General features: G+C 42.7%; 5 protein-coding genes across 5 annotated transcripts; 2 read left to right on the top strand and 3 right to left on the bottom strand.

Annotated features, from left to right (window-relative positions):
- The first annotated feature begins 84 nt into the window (after positions 1–84).
- On the top strand, positions 85–6,019 carry dnajc16 (DnaJ (Hsp40) homolog, subfamily C, member 16). The gene is made up of 15 exons (XM_084679345.1): positions 85–482; positions 594–771; positions 887–953; positions 1,061–1,382; positions 1,527–1,711; positions 1,803–1,907; positions 2,006–2,164; positions 2,363–2,493; positions 2,612–2,789; positions 2,898–3,080; positions 3,312–3,388; positions 3,523–3,603; positions 3,713–3,793; positions 3,937–4,107; positions 4,275–6,019. Exons 2-15 carry the CDS (start codon positions 599–601, stop codon positions 4,717–4,719), a joined length of 2,358 nt encoding a protein of 785 aa, XP_084535471.1. The 5' UTR covers positions 85–482; positions 594–598; the 3' UTR covers positions 4,720–6,019.
- agmat (agmatinase (putative)) lies at positions 5,757–8,706 on the bottom strand. Its single transcript, XM_084679348.1, has 7 exons — positions 8,196–8,706; positions 7,573–7,775; positions 7,128–7,176; positions 6,844–7,039; positions 6,503–6,682; positions 6,271–6,355; positions 5,757–6,183 (listed from the first exon to the last, which is right to left on the bottom strand). The coding sequence occupies exons 1-7, from the start codon at positions 8,504–8,506 to the stop codon at positions 6,107–6,109; spliced, it is 1,101 nt and encodes a 366-aa protein (XP_084535474.1). The 5' UTR covers positions 8,507–8,706; the 3' UTR covers positions 5,757–6,106.
- A 65-nt stretch (positions 8,707–8,771) lies between these two features.
- pink1 (PTEN induced kinase 1) lies at positions 8,772–12,329 on the bottom strand. The gene is made up of 8 exons (XM_084679346.1): positions 11,861–12,329; positions 11,432–11,704; positions 11,174–11,277; positions 10,873–11,055; positions 10,597–10,760; positions 10,282–10,409; positions 9,823–10,053; positions 8,772–9,689 (listed from the first exon to the last, which is right to left on the bottom strand). Exons 1-8 carry the CDS (start codon positions 12,212–12,214, stop codon positions 9,405–9,407), a joined length of 1,722 nt encoding a protein of 573 aa, XP_084535472.1. The 5' UTR covers positions 12,215–12,329; the 3' UTR covers positions 8,772–9,404.
- A 1,010-nt stretch (positions 12,330–13,339) lies between these two features.
- LOC146251865 (trypsin) lies at positions 13,340–16,210 on the bottom strand. Its single transcript, XM_084680328.1, has 6 exons — positions 16,175–16,210; positions 15,819–15,884; positions 15,140–15,293; positions 14,792–14,930; positions 14,312–14,569; positions 13,340–13,951 (listed from the first exon to the last, which is right to left on the bottom strand). The coding sequence occupies exons 2-6, from the start codon at positions 15,871–15,873 to the stop codon at positions 13,793–13,795; spliced, it is 765 nt and encodes a 254-aa protein (XP_084536454.1). The 5' UTR covers positions 15,874–15,884; positions 16,175–16,210; the 3' UTR covers positions 13,340–13,792.
- Positions 16,211–18,520: 2,310 nt separating this feature from the next.
- Positions 18,521–22,666, top strand: LOC146251864 (trypsin-3). Its single transcript, XM_084680329.1, has 5 exons — positions 18,521–18,575; positions 19,410–19,566; positions 21,301–21,442; positions 21,631–21,894; positions 22,182–22,666. Exons 1-5 carry the CDS (start codon positions 18,521–18,523, stop codon positions 22,350–22,352), a joined length of 789 nt encoding a protein of 262 aa, XP_084536455.1. The 3' UTR covers positions 22,353–22,666.
- The last annotated feature ends 665 nt before the right edge of the window (positions 22,667–23,331 follow it).

Genomic DNA, 23,331 nt, shown 5'->3' with positions numbered 1-23,331 from the left:
TGCCTTTCGGCATGAAGCGTCTGTTCGTGGTCGTCCCACAACGTCCTCTTTTTTCAGATTGCAGATAGAAAGCGCATCCCTGCAGGATGTCTTGTGCGACGGGGTAGCAAGTTAGCTGCGTGTGCTAGGATGCTCCAAACAGACGTTTTGATTTGCAGATTAACAATGACATAAATAATGTATAAGAATTGACATGCTGTCAATATGTGACGTTGGAATGGGCGATCTGATCATATTCTAGAGAGGTGCTTGTTGGCTTGAGTTGATGCTATTATTTTCTGATTTGGTATGCTAGCTACACGCTAAGACTGTATCTATACTTCTTCAGCTTCGTAGCTAACGAGACACTGTAGGTCTGTGGTACTCTTTTAGCATCTTATTTTTCGGCTAAGCAGTTGTGTAATACAACTTGCTAGTTGTATTACACCATAATAGGCTAGCTGGCATATTTTTGTGTTTTGCCGCAGATGACTTTTGTTCAGGTCTGTTGATATTTTGACAAAATATTTGGTTACAAACTCAGTTCTTAAAACGTTACAATACACGCTTCAATAAGCTTTTACCACTGATCGTAATTTGTATTTCTCGTGCAGAGAAAATGCCAACAGCAAGGATGACTTTGATGTTGGCTGGTACAGTGACTGTTTGCATACTTTTGGTTGGCTCAGTGGAGAGCGCCCCTGAGGCAGACCCATACAAAATCCTTGGAGTGACTAGGACTGCAAGCCAAGCTGAAATCAAGAAAGTGTACAAGCGCCTTGCGAAAGAATGGTAAGATTGCTTGCATGCAGTCAAAACAAAACCCTCGTGGGTTGTACAATAAATATTAGCATTCATTACCGTATTCATTACTCATGAATACGGCTCTCTTTTCTTTGTCTGCAAGGCATCCAGATAAAAACAAAAACCCTGATGCAGAGGATATGTTCATCAAGATCACCAAATCTTATGAGGTTAGATATCTCAGTATTTTCAACATCTGGACACATTTGGTTAGTTTAAGTCTGTCATTGGGAAAATCACCACACTGCCACTTATTGTACTCTCTTCCCTAATCTAGATATTATCCAATGAGGAAAAGAGGGCAAACTATGACCGCTATGGTCAGACTGACGACACTCAGCCCTATGGTCATGGTCACTACGGAAACCGCCCCGACCACTTTTACTTTGACGAGAATTTCTTCAACTTCCCTTTCAACAAAGGCAGTAGGGACTTTGCAGATAGCAAGTATGCACTGCACTTCAACCAATATGTCAACGATGTGGTACCTAACAGCTTTAAACGGCCATACCTGATCAAGATCACCTCTGATTGGTGCTTCAGCTGCATCCATATTGAGCCAGTATGGAAGGAGGTTGTGCAAGAATTGGAAACACTGGGTATGAAATAGATGAGGACGTCCATACCAATTTAATAAAACGGAGAACTCAACACTAGTGTCCTAATGGACTGTATTGTGTATATGATCCAAAAAAGTAATTGTGTGTGTGCGTGTGTGATTTGTGGTTTTGAAATCTTTACAGGTGTGGGTATTGGGGTGGTGGACGTGGGCTATGAGAGGCGCCTGGCTAATCATCTTGGTGCTCATCGTACCCCATCTATACTGGGGCTCATCAATGGCAAAGTGACATTCTTCCACTATGCAGTTGCCAAGGAACATTTGAGACAGTTTGTTGAGGACCTCCTCCCTCAGAGACTGGTTGAGAAGGTAATCATTGTTTGCCATACCCGTCTTTCATCCTCACACTATATTGGACTCAACAACTGTGTGTGCTAATAAAGTGTAAACTATGTTTCAGGTAACAGACAGGAATGACCTACAGTTCTTGAACAGCTGGCATGAGCTCAATAAACCTCATGTGCTGCTGTTTGACCAAGTACCTGTGGTTCCTCTATTGTACAAGGTAGAACACCAAGGAGTTTAGCATCAGCATCAACTGTGTTATATATATCTATACAATTTGAGTCAATGTTGATTGGTTACATTTTCATTTTTCTTCAGCTGACTGCATTTGCCTATAAGGATTATATGCAGTTTGGATATGTGGATCAGGGCCTGTCAGAGACTGCTAACCTGCTGAAGCAGTTCAACATCAATACATACGCTCCCACCATCTTGGTTTTCAAGGAGAGTACAGACAAGCCAGCAGACATTATACAGGTACAGTGGATCCAGGAAGTTATAATGTTAATTAGTATGTTATTTCTTTCCTCTGTGAGTAAAACGTACCAATGACATGACTACAGTGCAACAGACAACTCAAACAGTTTATTGAATGCGTAAATAGTATCTCTTTTAATAATGAGTATCAGAGTTTCTTTTAGGTGTCCTCATGTTGCTGTTTTTACCTGTCCCTAGGCTAAAGGGATGAAAAAGCAGATTATTGATGAGTTCATGTCAAACAACAAGTTTCTTCTCGTCCCTCGATTGGTCAACCAGAAGCTCTTTGATGAGCTATGTCCTGTCAAACAGTTCCACAGACGGCGGAAGTAATATACCCCTAACTTCTTTATTTCTTTCGTCTGTACTCCCGAAATACGTTTATTTCTCTATAAATTACAAAATCCAGTTACATATGATTAATCTTATCCTTCTCAATGTCATTAGATACTGTGTCCTGTTGATCACTGGTGAGGAGGAGAGTTTTGCTGCTGGCCACCAGGCCTTCCTCTCCTTCGCCTCTGCCAACAACAGGGAGGTGGTGAGGTTTGCCTACGTTTACCAGCAGCTACAGCAACCACTGTGCGATATCCTCCTCAAGAAAGATGGCACACCACCTCCACAGGTGCAGACATGTGCCCACTGCAAAGTTCAAGTGCTATATGATTTGAGTTGTCTCGTCCAAAATGTTTGTGTATTGAGTTCTTGCTGGTTTATGTGTTTGTTTTTACAGGTCCTGATACTGGAGAGGCGCAACGCTGCAGGGAAGGTGTTGTATAAGCCAGTCTCTGGCGGGTGGAACGGCAGTGAGGAGGACAAGCAGCGTCTACTAGACGAGTTGGAGCGCCTGCAGAAGGACCCGTCCATCCTCAACTACGACGCCATGCTGCCCGAGCTCAACAACGAGTTTGCCTCGGTAACTTACTAATCCTAAAACAGACTGTTGGCGTATTTAATGATCTCCAGGGAAGCTGCCATGAGGATGAATTATGCAATAGATTTATTTGCTCATTTTCAGTCAGCTCGTTTTTTTTTTCCCCAATCATATATATATTTTCTCTCACATTTACATTGAGTCTATGAGGATTCAGGACATGGGTTGTGTGGGATCAGCAGACAGACGGCAGTCTATGTTTTCATATTTCAGATGTTTCTGATCCGATGGATATATGCATCCTATGATTACCTCTCTGAAATCATAGATGATATTCTTCACAATAATTGGTAAGTGCCCTATCCATTCTTTTTGCCAATATATACTTCCAAACAACAAAGAGCGTTATTTCAATGATACTGTAGTCAAATATGACCATCAGAATAGTGCAAATAAAGTAACAGAATCCATTATTATTTTACAGGCGTGAGATGATGCCCCTTTTGTCTCTTATCTTTTCTGCTTTATTCATCCTGTTTGGTACTGTGGTCATCCAGGCCTTCAGGTAGGATGATTTGCTCTTCACAGTCGTTTTTCCACTTCCCGTTAATCAGAAACGAAACCCAGCTCAACATGAAAAATTGCAACTATGTCTGTGTCTTGTCTGATATCAGTGACTCGAGTGAAGACAAACCAAAGACAAAAGACGCAACAAAGTCAGAAAATGGGTCACCGGGAAGCAACAGTACCTCAAGGCAAGACTTAATCTGTCATTCAGGAAACATCCCCTAAGATTCAGTATTTGATTAGCCTACATTGGACTTGAACGTCAATCTCCCGTATTTTGACTTCACAATTAAAACATCAACTGTAGCTAATTGTATCCTGTGGTTCACAGCCGACCTCCCAAGAAGAACTTTGTGGAGGTGACTGAGCTGACGGACATTACGTACACCAGTAACCTGGTAAAGCTGAGGCCAGGACACATCAACGTGGTGCTGGTCCTCACAGACACCACCAAGAACATCCTGCTCAGCAAGTTTGCCAAAGAGGTCTACTCCTTCACAGGGTCAGTTTAACCTCATGTGGTCTAGAGCTGAGAGTGGAAAAGCACGCTATAAAAACAATTACTCAGGCCTTTTACTGACTGTGTTGGAAATATCGGGTGCATAAAGACCTACCCTATCATTCTTGTGAAAGCTGATCATACCCTTCTCCCCCCCCCCCCCTGACTAGGAGCCTGACTCTGCACTTCTCCTTCCTGAATGTGGACAAGCACAGCGAGTGGATGGCAACACTGCTGGAATACGCCCAGGACACGATGCAGATCGACGAGGACGACAGCGCCAGCCACAAGGTCGACTACACAGGCTACGTACTTGCCCTGAACGGCCACAAGAAGTACCTCTGCCTCTTCAAGCCCGTCTACACTGGGGAGGACCTGGACGGGAAGTCCTCCGAGGACGAAGGGGGCTCCACGGGGCGGAGGTCTCGACCCGGCTCCCGGGAAGACCACCCACCACGAAGGTCTGCTGCCCGGTCGCGCTCCACCTCCACGCTGCAGATCCACCACAAGCTGGACCGGCTAGGTCTGTGGATGGAGAGGCTGATGGAAGGCACCTTGCCACGCTACTACATCCCTGCATGGCCGGGACTGGACAAGATTACAGCAAACAAGTAGAGGGTCACATGACTTTGGCCGTTGAACATTCTAAAATATGAATGAAGAGACATACTTGTACACATTTGAACGAGATACCAATATGTCCTCATAGCAGTGTTTCTGCTGTGAGAGTGTGATACTTGGGACATTTTGAATCCAGTACGCATGTATGTTATTTTCGATGGAGACCACCAATCAGTCTTCATACGCTGACTTGTCTCATATTCTGCTGGAGCTATAACTGCCTTTTTGCACTGGGATAGGCTATTTATTGGTTGCATATGCTTGGAAAGTAAAGTAAGTTCAATTGGAACAGATACCAGATACCATGACTGTTTGACAGTAAATCAGTGTCTCCGGATTGCATTCTCAGCATGTTAATGTTACTTTAAATTGCTGCTGTGACAACCTGTAGATGAATCTGAATCACTGTGGTCACCTGTAAACTTCTGCCTTGACAACCATACCATTTGCGCTCACAACCATCAGATCCTGCTCTGATGACACTGTCTTCACTAGCTTACTGGCAATCGATTGATACTGTGAATAGATTATAGATGCATGTGTCCAGGTCCTCATGATTTTGTTTACCTTTTAGCCTGAATTTTAACTTCCTACATGTTAATGTTTTATGCCTGTGCAATATACTGTAACAACAATGCCTTCTTTTATCCCATGGCTGCTAGAATTCCTTATTTTTACTTGATCTCATGTAGGTATGTTGCAACAACAAACAAGAACTTTGTAACTCTTTTGTAAATCTGAGTATAACTTGGTTATACTATCCATGGTTAGTCCTAAACAAACCAAATCTTGCCTGCAGCTTTATGTAGCAATGCTTTACTTTGGAGGAGCAGGTCTCATCAAATGTGTCCAGCTGTAAATGTCTTCCAAATGGTTATGGTTGTTTAATACAATATCTGTCTCAAAGGAATAAGGGCAGTGACATTCAATATTCATAACAATTGAATTGTGCTTATTACTTTAGTTTCAAAACATTAACATTTATATTTGATCAAGACATGTAAATATTGTAGATAATATACCATATTAACTACATATTACTTGTATTTTATTATACTATCATACTGCTGTCCAATGTGATCCTGTCATACCAACAATGTCATTTTGTTCCGTTACAGACATGTGTTTTGGTATCAGTAGAATAAATTGAGAAGACATTTGTTTTACAAAAACACTAGACTAGGACCATATTTGCAGGTGTGTGATTGTTACTGCAACAGTGCATTATCCTCTTGCTGTGTGAAATAAATGCTTTGTTCATATATAAACAAGTGATAATACATTTCCCTTCAAATACATAGCCAATTTCATTGAAACTGTCATGTAAAATCAATTTCTGTATTGATTTGCGTTTTGGTGTTTTTACACAGGCCTGTTTTGATTAGTCGTAGTACTTTATCTTTGGGAGCACGCACATCATTTCAAAGAGGAGGTTGGCACCAGCCAGTGCTGTATTACCTGTGTAAAAAGAAAAGTACAAGTTGATTCATATTTTTTTCACTGATGTTTTTGATATTTCAGATTTTGTATAATTTGTCCTCATACCTGTGGTATCATAGGGTGGCGACACCTCAACCAGATCACACCCCACAAGATTTAAACCGCGGCACCCCCGGATAATTTCTACTCCCTGGATAGAACCATACATTCAAAATCTTGATTATACACTACGGTAGTTACACAGACCAAGTCAACAGTACCAGTCCTGGTGCATGGTGATTAACACATCTCCAAGTCAGTGTGTGTACTAGTGACCCCAGGCTGATTGAAAGCATACCTGTATGGGTGTGAGACCTGCTATTTCTGGTGTACCCGTGCCAGGGGCAAAGCCGGGGTCTAGAGCATCGATGTCGAAGCTGAGGTACACAGGACCACTGCCCATCTGGGATCTGACCTCAGCCATGAGGGGGGTGAGGGACTTGAACCAACATTCCTCTACCTGGACTACGCGGAAGCCCTGGAGGCCACACAAACACACACAAGACACAGGCTTGAGGAGAATCTTGTATTTTTGTTATTTTAAAAACTGCCTGTGTTAGCTGACAGAGCTAAAAACCCATTCAAAGTAACTTTTTAACCGTACTTTCAGTGTACCAGTCACCTCCACAACATAAGTACCTGAGCCCGACTCCACTCATAAGAATCAGGGGAGTAGCCAGTGCCACGTAGGCCGATTTGGACAACCCTCTTGCAGTCCAGCAGTCCCTCCTCCACACAGCGTCTGAAGGGAGTGCCATGGCCAATCTTTTCTCCCAGAACCACATCACTGGTGTCAGCATGGGCATCAACATGGATCAAACCCACAGGGCCATGCCTAACAAACAGAAGGAAGTACAGAGCTAGTACACCAGACTCTCTTTTGTTGTCAAGTTGTTGGTTTTGCAAAATGCAAGACTACTCACTTCTCAGCGACTGCTTGGAGGATTGGGTATGCAATGGTGTGATCACCACCTGTTGAGAGCAAAGTACAGACATTTGACCCAAAGAGTTTTTTATGAGGTTATCCAAAGTGGTTAATAATTAAAATAAACTTGAAGAAAAACTGTCAAACATCCATAACCTTTTGGCACTTTATATTGAAACAACTAAAGCCAACTTACAAACCAAATATATATTACAGATAGTTTAAATTTACAATGTCAGTCTTGCCATTTGATTGAACCTGACAATTCTGCATGTAGCCACCTTTTATCAATACCTACATTTTGAGATGGGAGGTGATGATTAATTGTTCTTTCTCAAGATAACATTAAAATGTGTGATAATAATAGTAAACACTTAAGGTCTTCATTTAGCAGATGCCAGAATGCAGAGTTGCACAATTGGAGATGTCCCAAAGATTCTCACCCATGGTCAGAGGGATGCAGCCAGTGGCCAGGACTGTGCGGTAGTGCTCCCTGATCCTTCTACAGGTGTCCTTCAGATCATACACATTGACATTGACGTCCCCAATATCAGCCACCATTAGGGACTCATACGGGGCAGCCCTGGTGCCACTGTTATAGGCCCGCAGCAAGGCAGACTCTGCTCTGATCTGACGGGGGCCAAACCTGCATAGAAGGACAGACATTGCATATATATGGAGTTGTCAAATCATGATTTTACAGAATGCCAACAGGTGTTTTGTTCATCGAGGGTGAATTTGGGTGATCTGGGAAATTTCTTGGCATGCATTTTCTCATGTGAGCTTCTTGATTGAAAATGTCCCTGCCTCTGTCTTACACCACACCAGTCAAGTTTTGTGATTTCAGTCACTTAACATCCATGATAAACCAAGAGTAAAAATTATGTGGACTGCACATTGTCAAAGCAGGAAAAACACACTGGAATTTAGGAGTCCCATATTACCCAATGTCCCGGATTATTAAATTCACCCTACCCTAAATTATGAACAATGGTTAGGCTTGTTTTTTAGGTTCATAACAAAAAAGTGCCGAAATTAAGTGGTACTGTAGCGTATTGTAGGTTACCTTGCTCCAGGTCGGTTGGACGTTCCAGTGTCAATAGGTATGCCAATAAATGCTGCATCAAGTCCGTCGGCCGTTTCTTGATAAGGTAGCTTGCCCAGTGTTGCGATTCCCGAAACCCTTGCAACAAATTCGGCACTTGGTGGGACATTGAATGGCTTGCCTGAGCATTTTCTTATGAAAGTAATAATGCCTGACTTTGGTCTGTTCAACCATTCGCTGTACGCCACAGTAGTTCGATTTACAACTCTAGAGAAGTTGTTGACATTGTTGTATAATAACATTTTCCTTACAAAAATCCAACTTGAATTCATGTTTTTGAAAGCTGGCAGGATACCACTAAGCGTTTAACAAGACTGCATATAAACTCGATTGTCTTAGGTTGCAGGATAAACTGATTTCTAATACTTGGACTAACTTTACGTTGTTCGTGTGTGTTGACTTCTGCCTTTTCCATAAAGATTGCAGGCTGTGCTACAGTGCAACTGGGTCACGGAAAACGTTAGTCGTGTATCTGTGCTTCTAACCCTAGTGGCGGACATTGGAAAGGGCGGAAGGAACCCTCATACGTAGCCAAAGTTTATTAGCCTATGGCACAATTTTTTATTGATAGTAAATATTTCTCAAAAACAATTCCTTAGAGGTGCATGGTATGGCAATTTACGTTACATTCTCAAGTTGCATTGTTTAAAGTGGTAGCCAATTTGTCTAAAACCAACATTTCCAGGATCGTGCACTTTCAATCATGGTGAACCAAAAGGACACACATTTTGAATGACAAAAATGTCCACACTAGATTACAAACAAATGTCCTATGAATATAAAAAAAGTAGCAATGCACTTTTACTACTAGCCTACAAGTATTGTTAAAAGTTGCCATGATGATCATATGACAAACCAGTTTTGGATAATTAACACATTAGTAATAGTGGTCCACGCAATGAACCATAAAGCATGAACCTCGCACTGTCAATGTGCAAATTGGCATAAAGTGCAAAGCATTGAGAGGTCAAATTCAACTCAATATGAACTGAGAGTAGACAGCCACACGTAAGTGCTTAGCTTTTCAAAAGCTTTGAAGTGCTCAATATATTCACCACAAAAGGGTTTAAAGTGTGACCATGAGTAGGGCTAGACATTTTATCTTGAACACATGATCAGGAAAAGCTCTGAGCTCTATCTACATGTTGTGGTGTTGGCGATGGGAGGATTCTAGCGAGCCAGGATGCAGTCTTGGTGCTGCTCTCGTCCATACACCAGGAAGCCCACAGCCATTCGCAGGTCCTCCAGATCCAGGTTCGACAGGAAACACCTTTGTAGCTCCGCCTCCACCGAGCTCCCACTGGGGCCGCTGCAGCCCCTGAGGAGCACCACAGCAGACTGGCACAGCAGCCAATCAGCCAGCCTCTTCATGCCAGCGCTGTCCTGATTGGCTAAGGCCTTCCGTCCCCAGAGACTGAGGTGCAACATGTTAGCAGCCACGCGAGCACTGGGGCGCTGGAGGAGACACAATCATTGCATGTATGTGAGCTACAGCATACAGAGAAACATTTCTGAGTAAACCCATCAGAACTCTGATTAAACCCTAGGGTCACACAATCAAACATGGCCAACCATCTGGACTTGCTACCTTGTTGGGGTTCCTCCGTAGAAGCAGTCTCACCACCAGCTGTATGTCAGCTGGCACACTGGCAGACAGAGGAGGAAGCTGGTTCTCCTTGAAACTCCTGCTCTCCAATCCCCCCACCCTGTAGAAAGGGTTGGCCTGGCCAAATATCTCATAGGAGATGGCCCCCACAGCCCAGGCATCTGCCTTGCTGTAGTCGATAACCACACCCTGCCCTGGGACAGCAGTGGCCACCTGGAGGTCAAGAGACGGCATAGTAAACGGTGCTGTCTCATCCTTAATTGTTCATGTGTCGATCAGCAACACTTTTATGGGGTGATTATCACAAACAGGCTTGTAGTTTAAGCAAGTTTCCTCATCCCACTGAGAGCCGTGTGAGGAACGTGTGAGGAACGTGTGAGGAACATGTGAGGAACATGTTAGGAACGTGTAAGGAACGTGTGAGGAACGTGTTCCACCTACCTCAGGCGCCATCAGACAGGCGTTGCCTCCTCTGTTGACCCACACACTGTTGAAGGGCAGCTGCAGACTGGAGTCATCCTGGGCCAAGCAGCAGCCAAAATCAGTGATCACTAAACGAGGGCATTCATCTGCAAAACCGAGGCAGCACATTATAATTTCCTTATTGTAAAACACACAGAGCTTGTTAAAACTGAGTCGGATGTGATAAGGTTATCATAAGACTACTTACAGTACTTACTACTAATTATTAGTATAATAACTCCCGACCTTAATAGAATATTTAAACCCAGTTCTTCTGTTCAGTGCTGTTCTGACCTGAGTCAAACTCCAGAAGCACGTTGTCTGACTTGAGGTCTCTGTGAGCGATGCCCTGCCTACACAGGTGGTCCACCCCCTCAAGCAGCTGCAGCAGCATCAGAGAGCCCTCCCTCCTGCTGGGGCTAGACACAGCCAGGTACTGACGCAGGGTGCAGGGGTAGCTACGACACAGAGGCAGAGGTCAGGGAACACATTCCACAAATACCAAAACCATTCATGGGTTCCTTCATCTACAATCATACAATCAATAAGCAGAAGAGTGAGGAAGTTTACTTTTTCATCACCAGGAACAGGGTGCGGTTGTTGCCCAGGCCATTGGGGTTGAGTCTGGCTGGCAGCACATCAGGATATTCCTCCTGGGCACCAGGCAACAGTGGCACGTCCGCTGTGAATGCCCGGTACACTCGGATGACATTGGGGTGAGCAGACACCCTCTTGGGAACGTCCCCAAAGTGGCTACATAAAGAGTAAAACAAGTCATTCATGTCAGTCTAGGACCTACATTAGCCTGCACACAGGCATTTTGCGACTGTGGAAAGTAAGCCTCTGATATAGCTGCCACAGTTTCACTCACCCTTCCAGAGCAATCTGGTCTTTTTCCTTGTTTAAGGCAAGCGGGCCAGCAGGGACCAGCTCCTGAGACATGGATCTCAGAATAGACTCACTGGAGGAACCTGCCTACAGGGGTAGAAAACAGTCTCAATGCCATGCTCATGGCACTAGTGTAGACCTTTATGGTAGGTGCGTATAGACCTGGCTACGTTCTTCTCAAGGAAGAAAAGGGTATGCCCCTTTACAGCTTTAGCATGCTACTTTCTTTTTTTACACGTACCCCAAAGTTCCACATCATCTTGACAGCCAGAGGATAGATTCCCACTGAGGACTTGCCCAGAGAGTTGGCTTTTTCTTCTTCATCTCTCCCAGAATTAAGCTCTACAATGGAATACTTGCCACTCTCCTTTGGAATAGCGAAGGGAGCCGCAGCTTCATATACGGCTGCATTGGAGCCTTTGCCAATTTGCTTCCCAATAACATAGTCTTCCAGTTTGTATCCTGAGGTAAAAGGCTTGAGAGGGCTCTGGAATTTCTTCTTCCTGAACATAGCCTTTAGACAGAGAGGTAATATTGACAATGCGTTGTATGGCTTGTACATGTAATAATAACAGTGGTCATGTGTCAGTAAATATTACCATACAAACTGTTACAACTGTGATATGTACTATGTGGCGCTTAGGGAAACACTGAAAAAGCATATGTTTACCTGAATTTCCTGACATGTCGCAGCACTGTTCCTGTCATCCTCGAACTGTTGCTCGATCAGTCCCACACCAAAACCAAAAGCCAGAAATACAGCCCTGTTTCGTGGTGAGCCGAACCCATATCTCCTAAAACCACCAGATGCGAGCTGTGCGGCGAGACCTCTCAGCGACATACGGTAATATCTGTACCGCGCTGGCAGGAAAGTCTGAGGCTGAACGGTACGGACCGGTTGGCCTACCCGAAAACGTTCACCTCGGAACTTTGCGGCGAGTCGGCCAGCAGGTTTTAGGAGACCAAATTGCAAAGCCGATCGCCCTAACTCAAACCCCCGGCTGATGGCATGTTTCACAGACATCTTTTACCAATAAATGGCAAATAAGGTGCTGTTTAAGTTCCCCTACACAGCTATTTCAGACTGTAACCATGCAAGGACAAACACCGATTATGTAAACAAAATAGATCTGGAGGTCACGTGATTCGCCATTTATAAATGAAGTACAGATTTAAAGGAGAACTACCAATTATAAATAACGTGCAAAGAATCTTTTGCGTTTGAAAATTGTGGTTGGCCCCTCAAAATACATAAATCTCACACCAAGGTCATTGGAAAAGTCGGCAGCCCTGACATACTTGTCGGTGGCTTTTTTTTTTCATTCTAATTTGGATGCGTAGTAAATAACACATTCGTCTGTGGTGTGATGAACTTAAAACTCATTTTCAATTCCACTTGACAGGATCTTTAAGACACAATCAAACCTTTAATTCACAATTCAAGTCAAATTTAGCTGTGTGAGTTTGGCACGCAGAGCTTGTTAAAACTGAGTCGGATGTGATGAGGTTATCATAAGACTACTTATAGAACGTACTACTCATTAATAATAACTCGACCTTTATAGAATATTTAAACCCAGTTCTTCTGTTCAGTGCTGTTCTGACCTGAATCAAACTCCAGAAGCACGTTGTCTGACTTGAGGTCTCTGTGAGCGATGCCCTGCCTACACAGGTGGTCCACCCCCTCAAGCAGCTGCAGCAGCATCAGAGAGCCCTCCCTCCTGCTGGGGCTAGACACAGCCAGGTACTGACGCAGGGTGCAGGGGTAGCTACAGCATAGCTTTTGGCTGTGTGAGTGTTTTTAGAGAAGACAAGAGAGGACAGGAGAGAAAGGCCTGTGTGAGAAAGGCCTGTGTGTGTTTGTTTGTGAGGGTATCAAAGAAAGAAGGAGACAGAGGGAGAGAGGCAGAGACTGCAGCCGACACAAGTGCTGTTTGGCTCATGCCTCTAACAGCTGTGTCTCACAAGCTTAGAGTGGGAGGGGTAGTAGGTTGGGAAGGGTAGTGTACTGTATTTAATCATACAGCAAGGGTACAATTTCAGAGTTATGCAGACTGTGCCATTATAAAGGATCGTTAGAAAACATCATGGAGAAACAACAACCCTTACTATCTTTTTCACTATCCAAGAAGAAGCCCAGAGAAATATCAACATTAGAACATCAAATCTTCTTTATTATTAAAACATTTTCATCTGATAAAAATAGTTTTACTTCATGATCTGTATATCTCTTATGTTTCAAACTTTTGTTTAATTATGTCATAATTCTAACATGAGACACATTCCATGAAATACTTTTTCAAAATCACAGCCCCCCACTTCCATCTGACTATTTGATTTGATTAGTAAATTAGGGTACAGAAGTATGTCATATGTTGAACATATGGTTGCTCATTTGTGCATCGCATTGATAATTAGTCACGCTGCTTGCCTGCCTTCTCTCTATGTCTCTGGTAAATTTACTGAGAATTCTGTGTACAAACAGGAATTACTTTTTGAAGACATAATGTGTTTGTCTATGTAAACTCCTTTGGCCATTAATATTCACTCAATTCAAAGCAGAACTACATCCTCCTCAGTCAGCTATGCCCCCAGGATCTCGTTAGGGGCTATCATCGTTGTTGAGGATCCAGTTTATCCAAGGGACGTAGTTCCTCACCTTGGTGTAGACCCCAGGGAAGTACGGATTGGCACAACTGATACCCCATGAGACGATACCTTCAAACTTGTTGTTACAGATAAGAGGACCACCCGAATCACCCTGTTGAATAGCAACACAATAGTTACAGCACCTGGTAAACAAATACTGCCTCGCCCTCGTGTGAGAGCTGTCAACACACCCTTCTCACTTGCCTATATGGTGTTGTGGTCCTGCAAGTCTGACAAAGATATTTGAAATTGATATTTTATGTCACAATAATTCCAAACAATGTTCGTGTCACTTGCTTACTGCGTTGAAAGGTTTGTGTAATACTAGACCTGAGAGATACGGGCCTCACGCAGTGAGAGAGAAAATCTTGTGCTCTGGTTCACGGCCGCCTGCTCTCTGACTACATTACCCCTTTCTACAAAGCCCCCATATCTAGAAATCAGTTGTTGATTTTTTACTGTGTTTTTTTACCTGGCAAGAGTCCTTGCCGCCATAGCGTGAACCAGCACACAGCATGTTGTCAGTGACCCTCCAGTAGTAATAGTACTGGCAATACGGGATGATTTGGACGTCCACAGCTCGCAATACAGGGGACAGGTAGTAGTCATAGATTCGGGTCACGCCCCAGCCGCTAACGGTACAGGTGGTGCTCCCGATGAGAGGTGAGGTGTTGTCGTCGGGGAGCTCGGCTGGCTGCACGTTGGCAGTGATCTGAGCTGGCTCACTGAGCTGGGAAGGAACCATAGCACAGGGTCTGAATGTAAACCAATCACAAAGCAGGCTTCACAGAGGGGGTACCATTAAAGGAGGATCATCTTGGTTTTTAGTCATGGAGTCATTTTGTCTTGTTGGTTTTGTTTCAATAAAACGTGATTGGTTTAGCCCTTTACACAAGCAATGATTTTGTTTTTGGCCTTGGCAACTTCTCGTGTTTAATGTAACCATGTCTACCTTGATGAGCATGATGTCATTGTTGAATGTCCGGTAGTTGTAGTTGTTCACTAAAATCTTGGAGACGTTGAACACCTGCTCAAAGCCCTCTTCTACGACCAGGCTGTGTTCACTCAGTACCACCTTCATCAGAGAGGGCCTAGGGGACACATGGAGGTAGGGTAGTCAGAACGTGCAGCAACATAGCATTAGATCAGGGTTAGATCAGTGATCAACATAACTCTACTTACAGTAAAACCACATTCTCTGATCTATGACATGCTGTCATATCTGGTCTGGTTGTCAAGACACTAGACTGTTCTTTTTGTTCTCCTCCTACCATCAGCTGTTACTGTGGTGGATACTCACGGCCTCCAGCAGTGGGCAGCACACACCACCCACTGGGGGTGAATGAGGGTGCCTCCGCAGTAGTGCTGTCTGTCGCTCGACTGGATAGACGCCTGGTACTTGATGGAGTATGGCATCACCTCCTGACCACCTATAATTCTCTGTTGGAATGTGTCTGTTGGCCATGATCACAATAAATCAACTTCTGTTTTAACATAGCAAATAATGACGCCAAGTGTGTGGCGTACCTGTGATGTGGTCTATGGATGAAGCAACAGCTGTTAAACAGTGAAGCTTTGTAACTGAACCTGCAGTATCACACATATCTTATGACTTTTAACATACATGTTTGTATGCATTATTCCATAGTCTATTATTCCTTGAAAGACTCTAACCATGTTGGTCTGGTCTGTTGTAACATTATAGTACAAAGTGCCCACAGCAGGGCTCAAAACCATACTGATTGCTATGATATCCCAACAATGTGGATACTTGAATACTGCTTTAAAACTGTAGTTTTACCTGTACCCTACATAACTTGTTTTACACAGAAAATGTAATTGTTACATTTCTTTATTGTTAAGGTATGATACCAAATCTGAACTAAATTAGTGCAAAGTGTTTTCAGCAATACATTTCTGTCACTATTTAATCCATGATCAGTGGTGGAGGTGATGTGGGTGGGAAATGAAGAACATACCTCTGATGGATACAACTAAAAGCAGCACCACTGCTGCCCTTGCCAAATGTGCCATGTTGCCGACACCTGAAACACAGAATGATAGATTGCTTTCCATCAAAGAAAACTGAAATAAATCCACTATATCTGCTTTACATTAGATATTTAATCATCATCTTTTTTTTTATGTTACCTTTGTATGTGTGTGTGTATTACATCTAGTATTATATCTAGCAAATATGCAAAAAGCATCTTCTTTCCATTCATTCTATTACCAACTACTTCATATATTTTCAATTAAATGTAATGTATTGATCCTGAAGGGTTGATTATGAAAGATGAAAAATCATTAAATTAATTAAACTTGTATTACTCACCTACAAGCAGAAGTTGTCACCTCACCACCTTTTGGGTATATACAACTTGTGGTTTTAAAATGATGAATTCCTTTTATACTGTAACCATGCCCATGTCTGCTGCTCTTTTGAACTGTTATGGATTCATTATATGTGTCAGAGCCATCCCACAACATGACAAAAGAAGCTGACCTAGTCATTGACAAAGTCTTTGTGTTGTTGTGCATTATTCCTGTTTCATAGCCTGTCTTGCTTTGCACCTTGGGAATTACCGCTGACAATAAGGTAACTGGAAATCAACACCTCTCCTAAGTAATTTCTAAGATTTATCAGGGTAAAAGTGCATGGCTTTATTGTGGGGATGAAATTGTATTCTATGAAGACAATGTAGGATCAGTTACATACGGCAAATATTAAAAGTATAGCATTGTCAAAAAATGTTTTGTGACGTAAATGATGTAAAAGGAGTGTGTCTGTGTGTGTGTGTTTGTGTGTGGAGGGGTGTGGAGGGGTGTGTTAACTGTGGTTACTTTAGACTCAGATGAAAATCAGGCTGCGATCAGTGTTAGGAGTTACTTGTATTTGTGAACATGCAAGAAACTTTTTAAAATACCTTGTGCTGCACTACAGAATGCATCTTGGCTAGCAAGTTGAAACATATAGTATTATGTTTAGCTGTAGTTCCAGTAATATAGTCAATTATCAAATCACATGCCATTTTGATTTTGGAATGCATTTCCATGTCTTCAATATTGTGTGTTTATGGATACTACAGTTGTTCCACTGAAGCATGCATGGTGTGATTGCATGCCTTATGATGGATGTTCCACTAGTGGCCAGTGTTAATGACCGGTAAACAGTTTATGTAGGTAAACTATTAGGAGAGTGAAGAATGTTTTTGTTACTGTGGTTGATTTACTGGCAGAGATTTTTTTCCTTTCTTTATTTTCAGTAAATGGATGCTTTTTGCCTATTTGACTTAAATGTATCCAACATCTGCATAGATTCAGGTCATTTCGATGTTTTCTTGTCTATGAAAGCAAACCCAGGCAGGGTCACATTACTTGGTGTCAAATAAATGGGTTGAATTGTTTATTCTCAAGTGATATTTTCATGTATAGATGCTACAATAGGTCCACAATTAGGTCATTTGTTGCTTCAACCATGTTTGCAATATTCTGAAAGATTACAAACACTTTGACCACAGCTCATCATTGTTCTTACGAATGTGCTTTGCCTCCACAATTTGATAGTTTTATACATTAATCATGTACTGCTAAAACTCCCAACTTCCTTTCTGAACAAGAGCAGCATTATTCAATATCAAGTCTTTCACATGTCTTGGAAGTGCTTCGGTTACATTTTTCCTATTATGTTACATACAATAATTACATTTCTAAAAACAGTTTTTTTTGTTCATGTTTGTGTTGTCGGCAAAATAGGAATAATAAACAGCCTGCTGTACATATCTTCACTAACCTGGGCGCTGTTCACTGCCTATGACACAAAGATATCAAGTTTCACCATAGTTCAGGTGAAGGGTCCGACCACTGAGGCGCTTAAACTGTATATTGGTTGATCCAGTAGATTGTAGAGGAGTGTGAGGGGAAGGCAGTATCAGTGTGGTGCGGTGCTGTGGTGACAGTGTTCAATAAGAGGAGTGGGTCATGTGGAAAAAGGCAGTGGTCAGCACCCAGGGGATGAGCTGCAGGGCTGGAGGAGGGAGGAGGCCATGGTGGCAGGCACAGGGAGGGCCGTTAGCCAGGAGAGGTCAGGATGTCTACTAGTGGTAGGTGGCACTAAGGACTGTCACAGGACTGCAGCATTTTTAATGATGCCCTTGCAGAGCGAGATGTGGGCCAGATGTAGGCTAACACTGCTCGTCCCTCTAACACTCATGTATCCCCTTGGTTGGAATTGATACAGAAAGACGCTGTCATGATCAAGCTCTAGGAACCTTCTCAATTCTCCTTTGGCTCTTTGTATTAAGTATTGAATGAAGCTGGGCCATTCATTACTCATGCTGGTAGGGCATCAGCCAGAAATGTTGACCTGTGGCATGTGAAGTGTGACATATGTCATTTAAAAAAGTGTACTCGATGTATATTTGTAATCTCGCATTGCTGTGCAACATGTATGTAAACACTGTGACACTGTACATTCGTAAGGTCACTGAAGGGGTGAGGTAAAAGGGTGTGCTGTTCTGCTTCAATTATATATTGTTCCCGGACGACAAGGTGACCATGGAAACTGAAATCGGAACTTAGAAACCTGAGAGTGCTGGTGAGATCCCTACCCCTTTAAAATTAGAGTTCTGTGGCACAGGTAAATTCTCTCAGTGCTGCCTGGCCTCCCAATTGTCTCATCATGTACCTGGCCTATGTCTTAATATGCATGCTCTTGGATCTCTTAGCTGTAAGATGTAAGTAAAGTTTATTTCTATAATTTATGCAGCCATACATGACATCCCACTGGTTTTGTGAGTGAAATATTTAATGTTTTGATTTGTTGTCAGTGGTTGACAGTGCACAGGCAACGTGTCCAAAGTAATTTGGTACATTTTTTGTTGACTGAGTCTGAAATTATGATCAGATCCTTGTCACAGGTTATCTTCTTTCTGGTAGTATTCTGAAGTAAGTTGGTGCAGTTGTAGTTTAATGACTGCTTTGCAGTTTAAACGTTCTTGAATATCACAGATTATGAATTTAGGAGAATTGAACATGGATCATTAAGGAGCAATACTGTCAGTAAAGTTGCTTAACCTAGAAATCTTGTTGTTTGCTGTAGCTGATGAGCTGCATCGTACAGGCTAATCCCTTGAGACGGTCTCCCTGGTTGTCACTCTGACGCTGTCTTTCTTTCTTAACTAAATCATGTTTGTCACTATTGTTGCATTTCATTACTTTGAATATATTGAGGAATGGGAATAAACTCATGGCTAGGTTCTGAATACATCCGGCTTATATGTTAAGACAAATTCAGATGGATTGAAACGAGGCATCTGCACCATTAAATCCTTTCAGTATTTCCTTTTTAAGTTGTGTGCTACAGTAGTGCTTGTTGACTGTGTGATTGTCCAATGATTTCTTGTGACATTGATTTCTTGTGACATTCATTCAAAAGGATTTTCAAATTAAATGTGATTAAATCTGATTTGATGGACATGTTCGCAGTCATGTACTATCCTCATTCTTTATCACTCACTTTTTTCCCTCCCCACTTCTCCCCCTACCCTCTCTCACTCTGTCTGCAACAGGCCAGCTGATGCAAGGACGTATAGTGGGTGGTTATGCACCTGCACCCAATTCTATCAAATACATAGTCTCAATACAAACAACCAGAGGACAGCACTTCTGTGGAGGCTCCTTGATCAGTAAATACTGGGTGCTCACAGCGGCGCATTGTAACCAAGGGTAAGACAACCTCAACTTCTACTGCTGATTATTTCCTTTTTTTCTGTACAGTAAAGTACATACAACCTCCAATCTGGTTAAAACGGCTAAATGGAAACGCATTAGGTGGTGGGTTTACAGGTGAACTTGTCTGGGACTTTACTTTGATGGGAAGCTTTCTGGCCAAGTTGCTCTCAAAACTTGAATTGGGTTAAACAGAAATGACTCTTTGACATAAGGTGACCTCCACTCAACCTGCACACAATGAAGATCAGATTATCAATGCTGAAACCTACCAAGGTCTGGAGCAAGTGCATGAAAGAGACACCGGCATCAGTTGGACAGTAAATGTCATTGTGGTGGTGATTCTGTAGCATAGGCATCTGACTGAAGCATCTAAGAACTCATTGTTGTTCTTACATGCAGACAGACACAAGCAACTTCCAAGAAGTGCAGAGTACAGTATTAGAGGACAATCACCTTGTCGTGTTAGTCCTAAATGACAAACGTGAGTCAACTGTTATCTTCAAACGTGACTTTATTGTAAGCCTGGAACATTGGCCTCAAGCCTTTAACCCCCGCCCCAGTGTCACTGTAATCTGACTCCCCCTATACACAAAAAACATCCTACAGATTCCTATCCATTGGGTTCCTATTTATATCTACATCTAAATACATATGTAATTAGAGATGACCACATATTTTAAACATTAATGTCCCCCTTTCTCCCCTTTCTAGAGAACAAAGGTTAGGCCGCCTTTGTCTCACCAGACCTTAGAGGATTATTTGTTGAAAGGCTGTCCCTACCTAAATCCCAAAAGTCCCAACAGTGTAACTTCAGGCACTAAAGTAATTATTTCACCAAACACTGTGAAATTCTGTATTACTCTTAAAGTGCTCAAAACTGAATTTCCTAAAAAAGAACATAAGTAAACCGATTTTTCTTTCACTTTCTTTCTTACTCCCCCCCTACCCCCAGTGTCACAGTCTGAATCTCCCTGGTGGAACTACAGCCCGACCTGATCTAGTTCTGAGAGTAGGAGTCTCTGCCTGTGAAAGTTGAGGTGTCACAGCAGGTGTCAGAAGAACCTGCTCAGGAGTTGGCTCTGACATTTGCTGTGTCAGAGACCCTCTGTTGCTTGCAGGTGTATGTAAAGGTGTCAGGTGATGACGGTCACGTCTCACCACTCCCTGCGATAGATCCACCAGGTAGGACCTTGGAGATGGGTGTTTCTAAAGCACAGATCCAGGTGTCCTTGAGTCCGCTACCCATACACGTTCTCGAGGCGACAGGGCACTATAGTGCTTTGACACGATGACGCCTGTTGTAGCTGACACCATGTTATTCTTAAATAACAAGTGTGAGTCAACTGTTATCTTCAACCGTGACTTTATTGTAAGCCTGGAACATTGGCCATAAGCCTCTGACTCCCGCCCCAGTGTCACTGTAATCTGACTCCCCCTATACACAAAAAACATCCTACAGATTCCTATCCATTGGGTTCCTATTTATATCTACATCTAAATACATATTTTATTTGAGGTGACCACATTTTATATACAATAAAACCATATACATAAAGGGATTTTAATTAAAGGAATCTAGGACATAATTCATAGAGATGTAGGTTGTATCAAAAGGACCCGTGTGAATTAATTGCTGATCATACACACTCATCAACACTGACAGGGTCTTCCTTCGAGAGGACTCTGCAGAGATAGGATCTTAACAACAACTTGTGTTTTGTGTTGTAGGCTAGACAACATGTTGATTGTGGCCGGGGACTACTCCCTGAGCATGTATGAGGGCACAGAGCAGTTCTTTATTCCGCACCTGCTGATACCACATCCTCAGTACAGCAGCAAGACAAACAACGCAGACATCATGCTGATCAAGGTACTCTTTCAGAGAACATGAGAGTGTGTTGTAGCCACAAGTGGTCATAAGAGATCCAAATAACATGGAATCTCCTTGGTTGTATTCAGTCCCGTCGTTTACTTTGTATTTCAGACAGTAGTTTTCCATACCGCTGTTGGACTGTGATTGCTTAGCCTGTTGTCCCTGTTGTCCCTGTGTCCCTCCAGCTGAAGTCCCCAGTGTACCTGAACAGCTATGTGTCCACCGTCCCGCTGCCCCGTCAGGGTGCGTCGGTGGCGGAGGGCAGGGTGTGCCGGGTGTCTGGCTGGGGATTCACCAGCACCAACGGTGGCATGCCCTCCACCCTGCGCACGGTCCAGCTGCCCATCGTTTCCACAGCCAAATGCAACAGCAGTGACTCTTTCAATGGCAGCATCACCTCCGACATGCTGTGTGCTGGCTACAGCGATGGAGGGAAAGATGCCTGCAAGGTCAGAGAAATAAGTCAGTGTGTGATTACTAGATTTCAAACACCAGAAGGATAGTGATGGACAGTGACGTGTCTGTGAATGTACTGATATGACTTGAGGTCTGGTAATTTCCCTGTAAACCCACCCTCTGGATGACTTATTAATGCCTATGGAAAGCCAACCTATCAGGCTAGAGTTGTAACAGGTTGGGTCAATGTACCATCAGGTTACTATCAGGGTGTACTCACTGTATGATCTATTGGGGATAACGTTCCTGAGTCTGAACTCCTGAACTCTTTTTGTTACAGGGGGATTCTGGGGGTCCTCTGGTGTGTGAGGGGCGTGTCTATGGCCTGGTCTCCTGGGGGAGAGGTTGTGCTGACGCCCAGTACCCTGGGGTGTACACCACTGTGTCAAATTTCCGTAGCTGGATTGACCGGACCATATTCAGCTACTACAGCAGGTGCATCATGTATTAACACAGTGTTTCTGAAACATTACACAGGTCTTGAACTTGAAACACATGTTCCTAACACACAACTTCCCAAATTCCCAGTTTGATGTAGCTTGTAACTTGTTCTAATATATTTCACCATTTCAGAATTGTGCACAATAATCGACCTGGGTTCATTCTCAAGCTTGAATATTTATAATTTCATGTTAGATAGGTTTTCTTTTTAACTTTTATACGACAATAGGTCAGCATACAGTACTTCCTTATGCTGTGGAAGCAACTGAGTACATGTAGACCATCCACCCAAGGTGCCATATTGTTATTTGTAGTGCCCAGTAAAACCTAGTATGTATAGTAGATCCACTACTAAGAACCTAGTATGTATAGTAGATCCACTACTAAGAACCTAGTATGTATAGTAGATCTACTACTAAGAACTTAGTATGTATAGTAGATCCACTACTAAGAACCTAGTATGTATAGTAGATCCACTACTAAGAACCTAGTACGTATAGTAGATCCACTACTAAGAACCTAGTATGTATAGTAGATCTACTACTAAGAACCTAGTATGTATAGTAGATCCACTACTAAGAACCTAGTATGTATAGTAGATCCACTATTAAGAACCTAGTATGTATAGTAGATAGTAACTATGACGACCATACAAACACCTAGCATTTGACCTGTGACATCACTTTTGGTGACAAAATATAAAAATGCCAAGCCTGGTTCATTGAACTACTACTGTAGTGTTCAGCCAGCCTCACATAGTCCACACTTAAAGCACCTTTCAGTTTTGGAGTTGAGTGAATGTACTGTATAGAGCTATAATGTACTGCCTATGGACTGAAAAGGCTGAAACTGTTAGACTTTCAAACAATAAAGTAAACTTTGTGTTGTCATGTTTTATAAAATAAAAAACTACCATTTCAACAGGATTACTGTTTGCATTTTTCAACGGTTCCTTTTTCATAATTACAATAAACGGGATTCAAATAACA

Source organism: Hypomesus nipponensis, chromosome 18, assembly GCF_054491055.1.
Source record: "Hypomesus nipponensis isolate SF chromosome 18, ASM5449105v1, whole genome shotgun sequence".
Taxonomy (NCBI): Eukaryota; Metazoa; Chordata; class Actinopteri; order Osmeriformes; family Osmeridae; genus Hypomesus; species Hypomesus nipponensis.
Note: the sequence above shows the minus strand (reverse complement) of the source record. Positions and strands in the feature narration are given on the sequence as shown.

Coding starts and splice junctions, on each gene's coding strand:
- dnajc16 (XM_084679345.1), top strand. CDS start 599: ATGCCAACAGCAAGGATGACTTTGATGTTGGCTGGTACAGTGACTGTT. Junction 2,494..2,611: donor CAGTTCCACAGACGGCGGAA/GTAATATACCCC, acceptor CAATGTCATTAG/ATACTGTGTCCTGTTGATCA. Junction 4,108..4,274: donor GAGGTCTACTCCTTCACAGG/GTCAGTTTAACC, acceptor CCCCCTGACTAG/GAGCCTGACTCTGCACTTCT.
- LOC146251864 (XM_084680329.1), top strand. CDS start 18,521: ATGTACCTGGCCTATGTCTTAATATGCATGCTCTTGGATCTCTTAGCT. Junction 19,567..21,300: donor GCGGCGCATTGTAACCAAGG/GTAAGACAACCT, acceptor TTTGTGTTGTAG/GCTAGACAACATGTTGATTG. Junction 21,443..21,630: donor CAGACATCATGCTGATCAAG/GTACTCTTTCAG, acceptor GTGTCCCTCCAG/CTGAAGTCCCCAGTGTACCT.
- agmat (XM_084679348.1), bottom strand. CDS start 8,506: ATGAATTCAAGTTGGATTTTTGTAAGGAAAATGTTATTATACAACAAT. Junction 6,683..6,843: donor ATGAGTGGAGTCGGGCTCAG/GTACTTATGTTG, acceptor TGTGGCCTCCAG/GGCTTCCGCGTAGTCCAGGT. Junction 6,356..6,502: donor CAGGTCTCACACCCATACAG/GTATGCTTTCAA, acceptor GGTTCTATCCAG/GGAGTAGAAATTATCCGGGG.
- pink1 (XM_084679346.1), bottom strand. CDS start 12,214: ATGTCTGTGAAACATGCCATCAGCCGGGGGTTTGAGTTAGGGCGATCG. Junction 11,278..11,431: donor AGATGATGTGGAACTTTGGG/GTACGTGTAAAA, acceptor CTACCCCTGTAG/GCAGGTTCCTCCAGTGAGTC. Junction 10,761..10,872: donor CTGTTCCTGGTGATGAAAAA/GTAAACTTCCTC, acceptor TCTGTGTCGTAG/CTACCCCTGCACCCTGCGTC.
- LOC146251865 (XM_084680328.1), bottom strand. CDS start 15,873: ATGGCACATTTGGCAAGGGCAGCAGTGGTGCTGCTTTTAGTTGTATCC. Junction 15,294..15,818: donor TTTAGTTGTATCCATCAGAG/GTATGTTCTTCA, acceptor CATGGCCAACAG/ACACATTCCAACAGAGAATT. Junction 13,952..14,311: donor GCGGCAAGGACTCTTGCCAG/GTAAAAAAACAC, acceptor GCTATTCAACAG/GGTGATTCGGGTGGTCCTCT.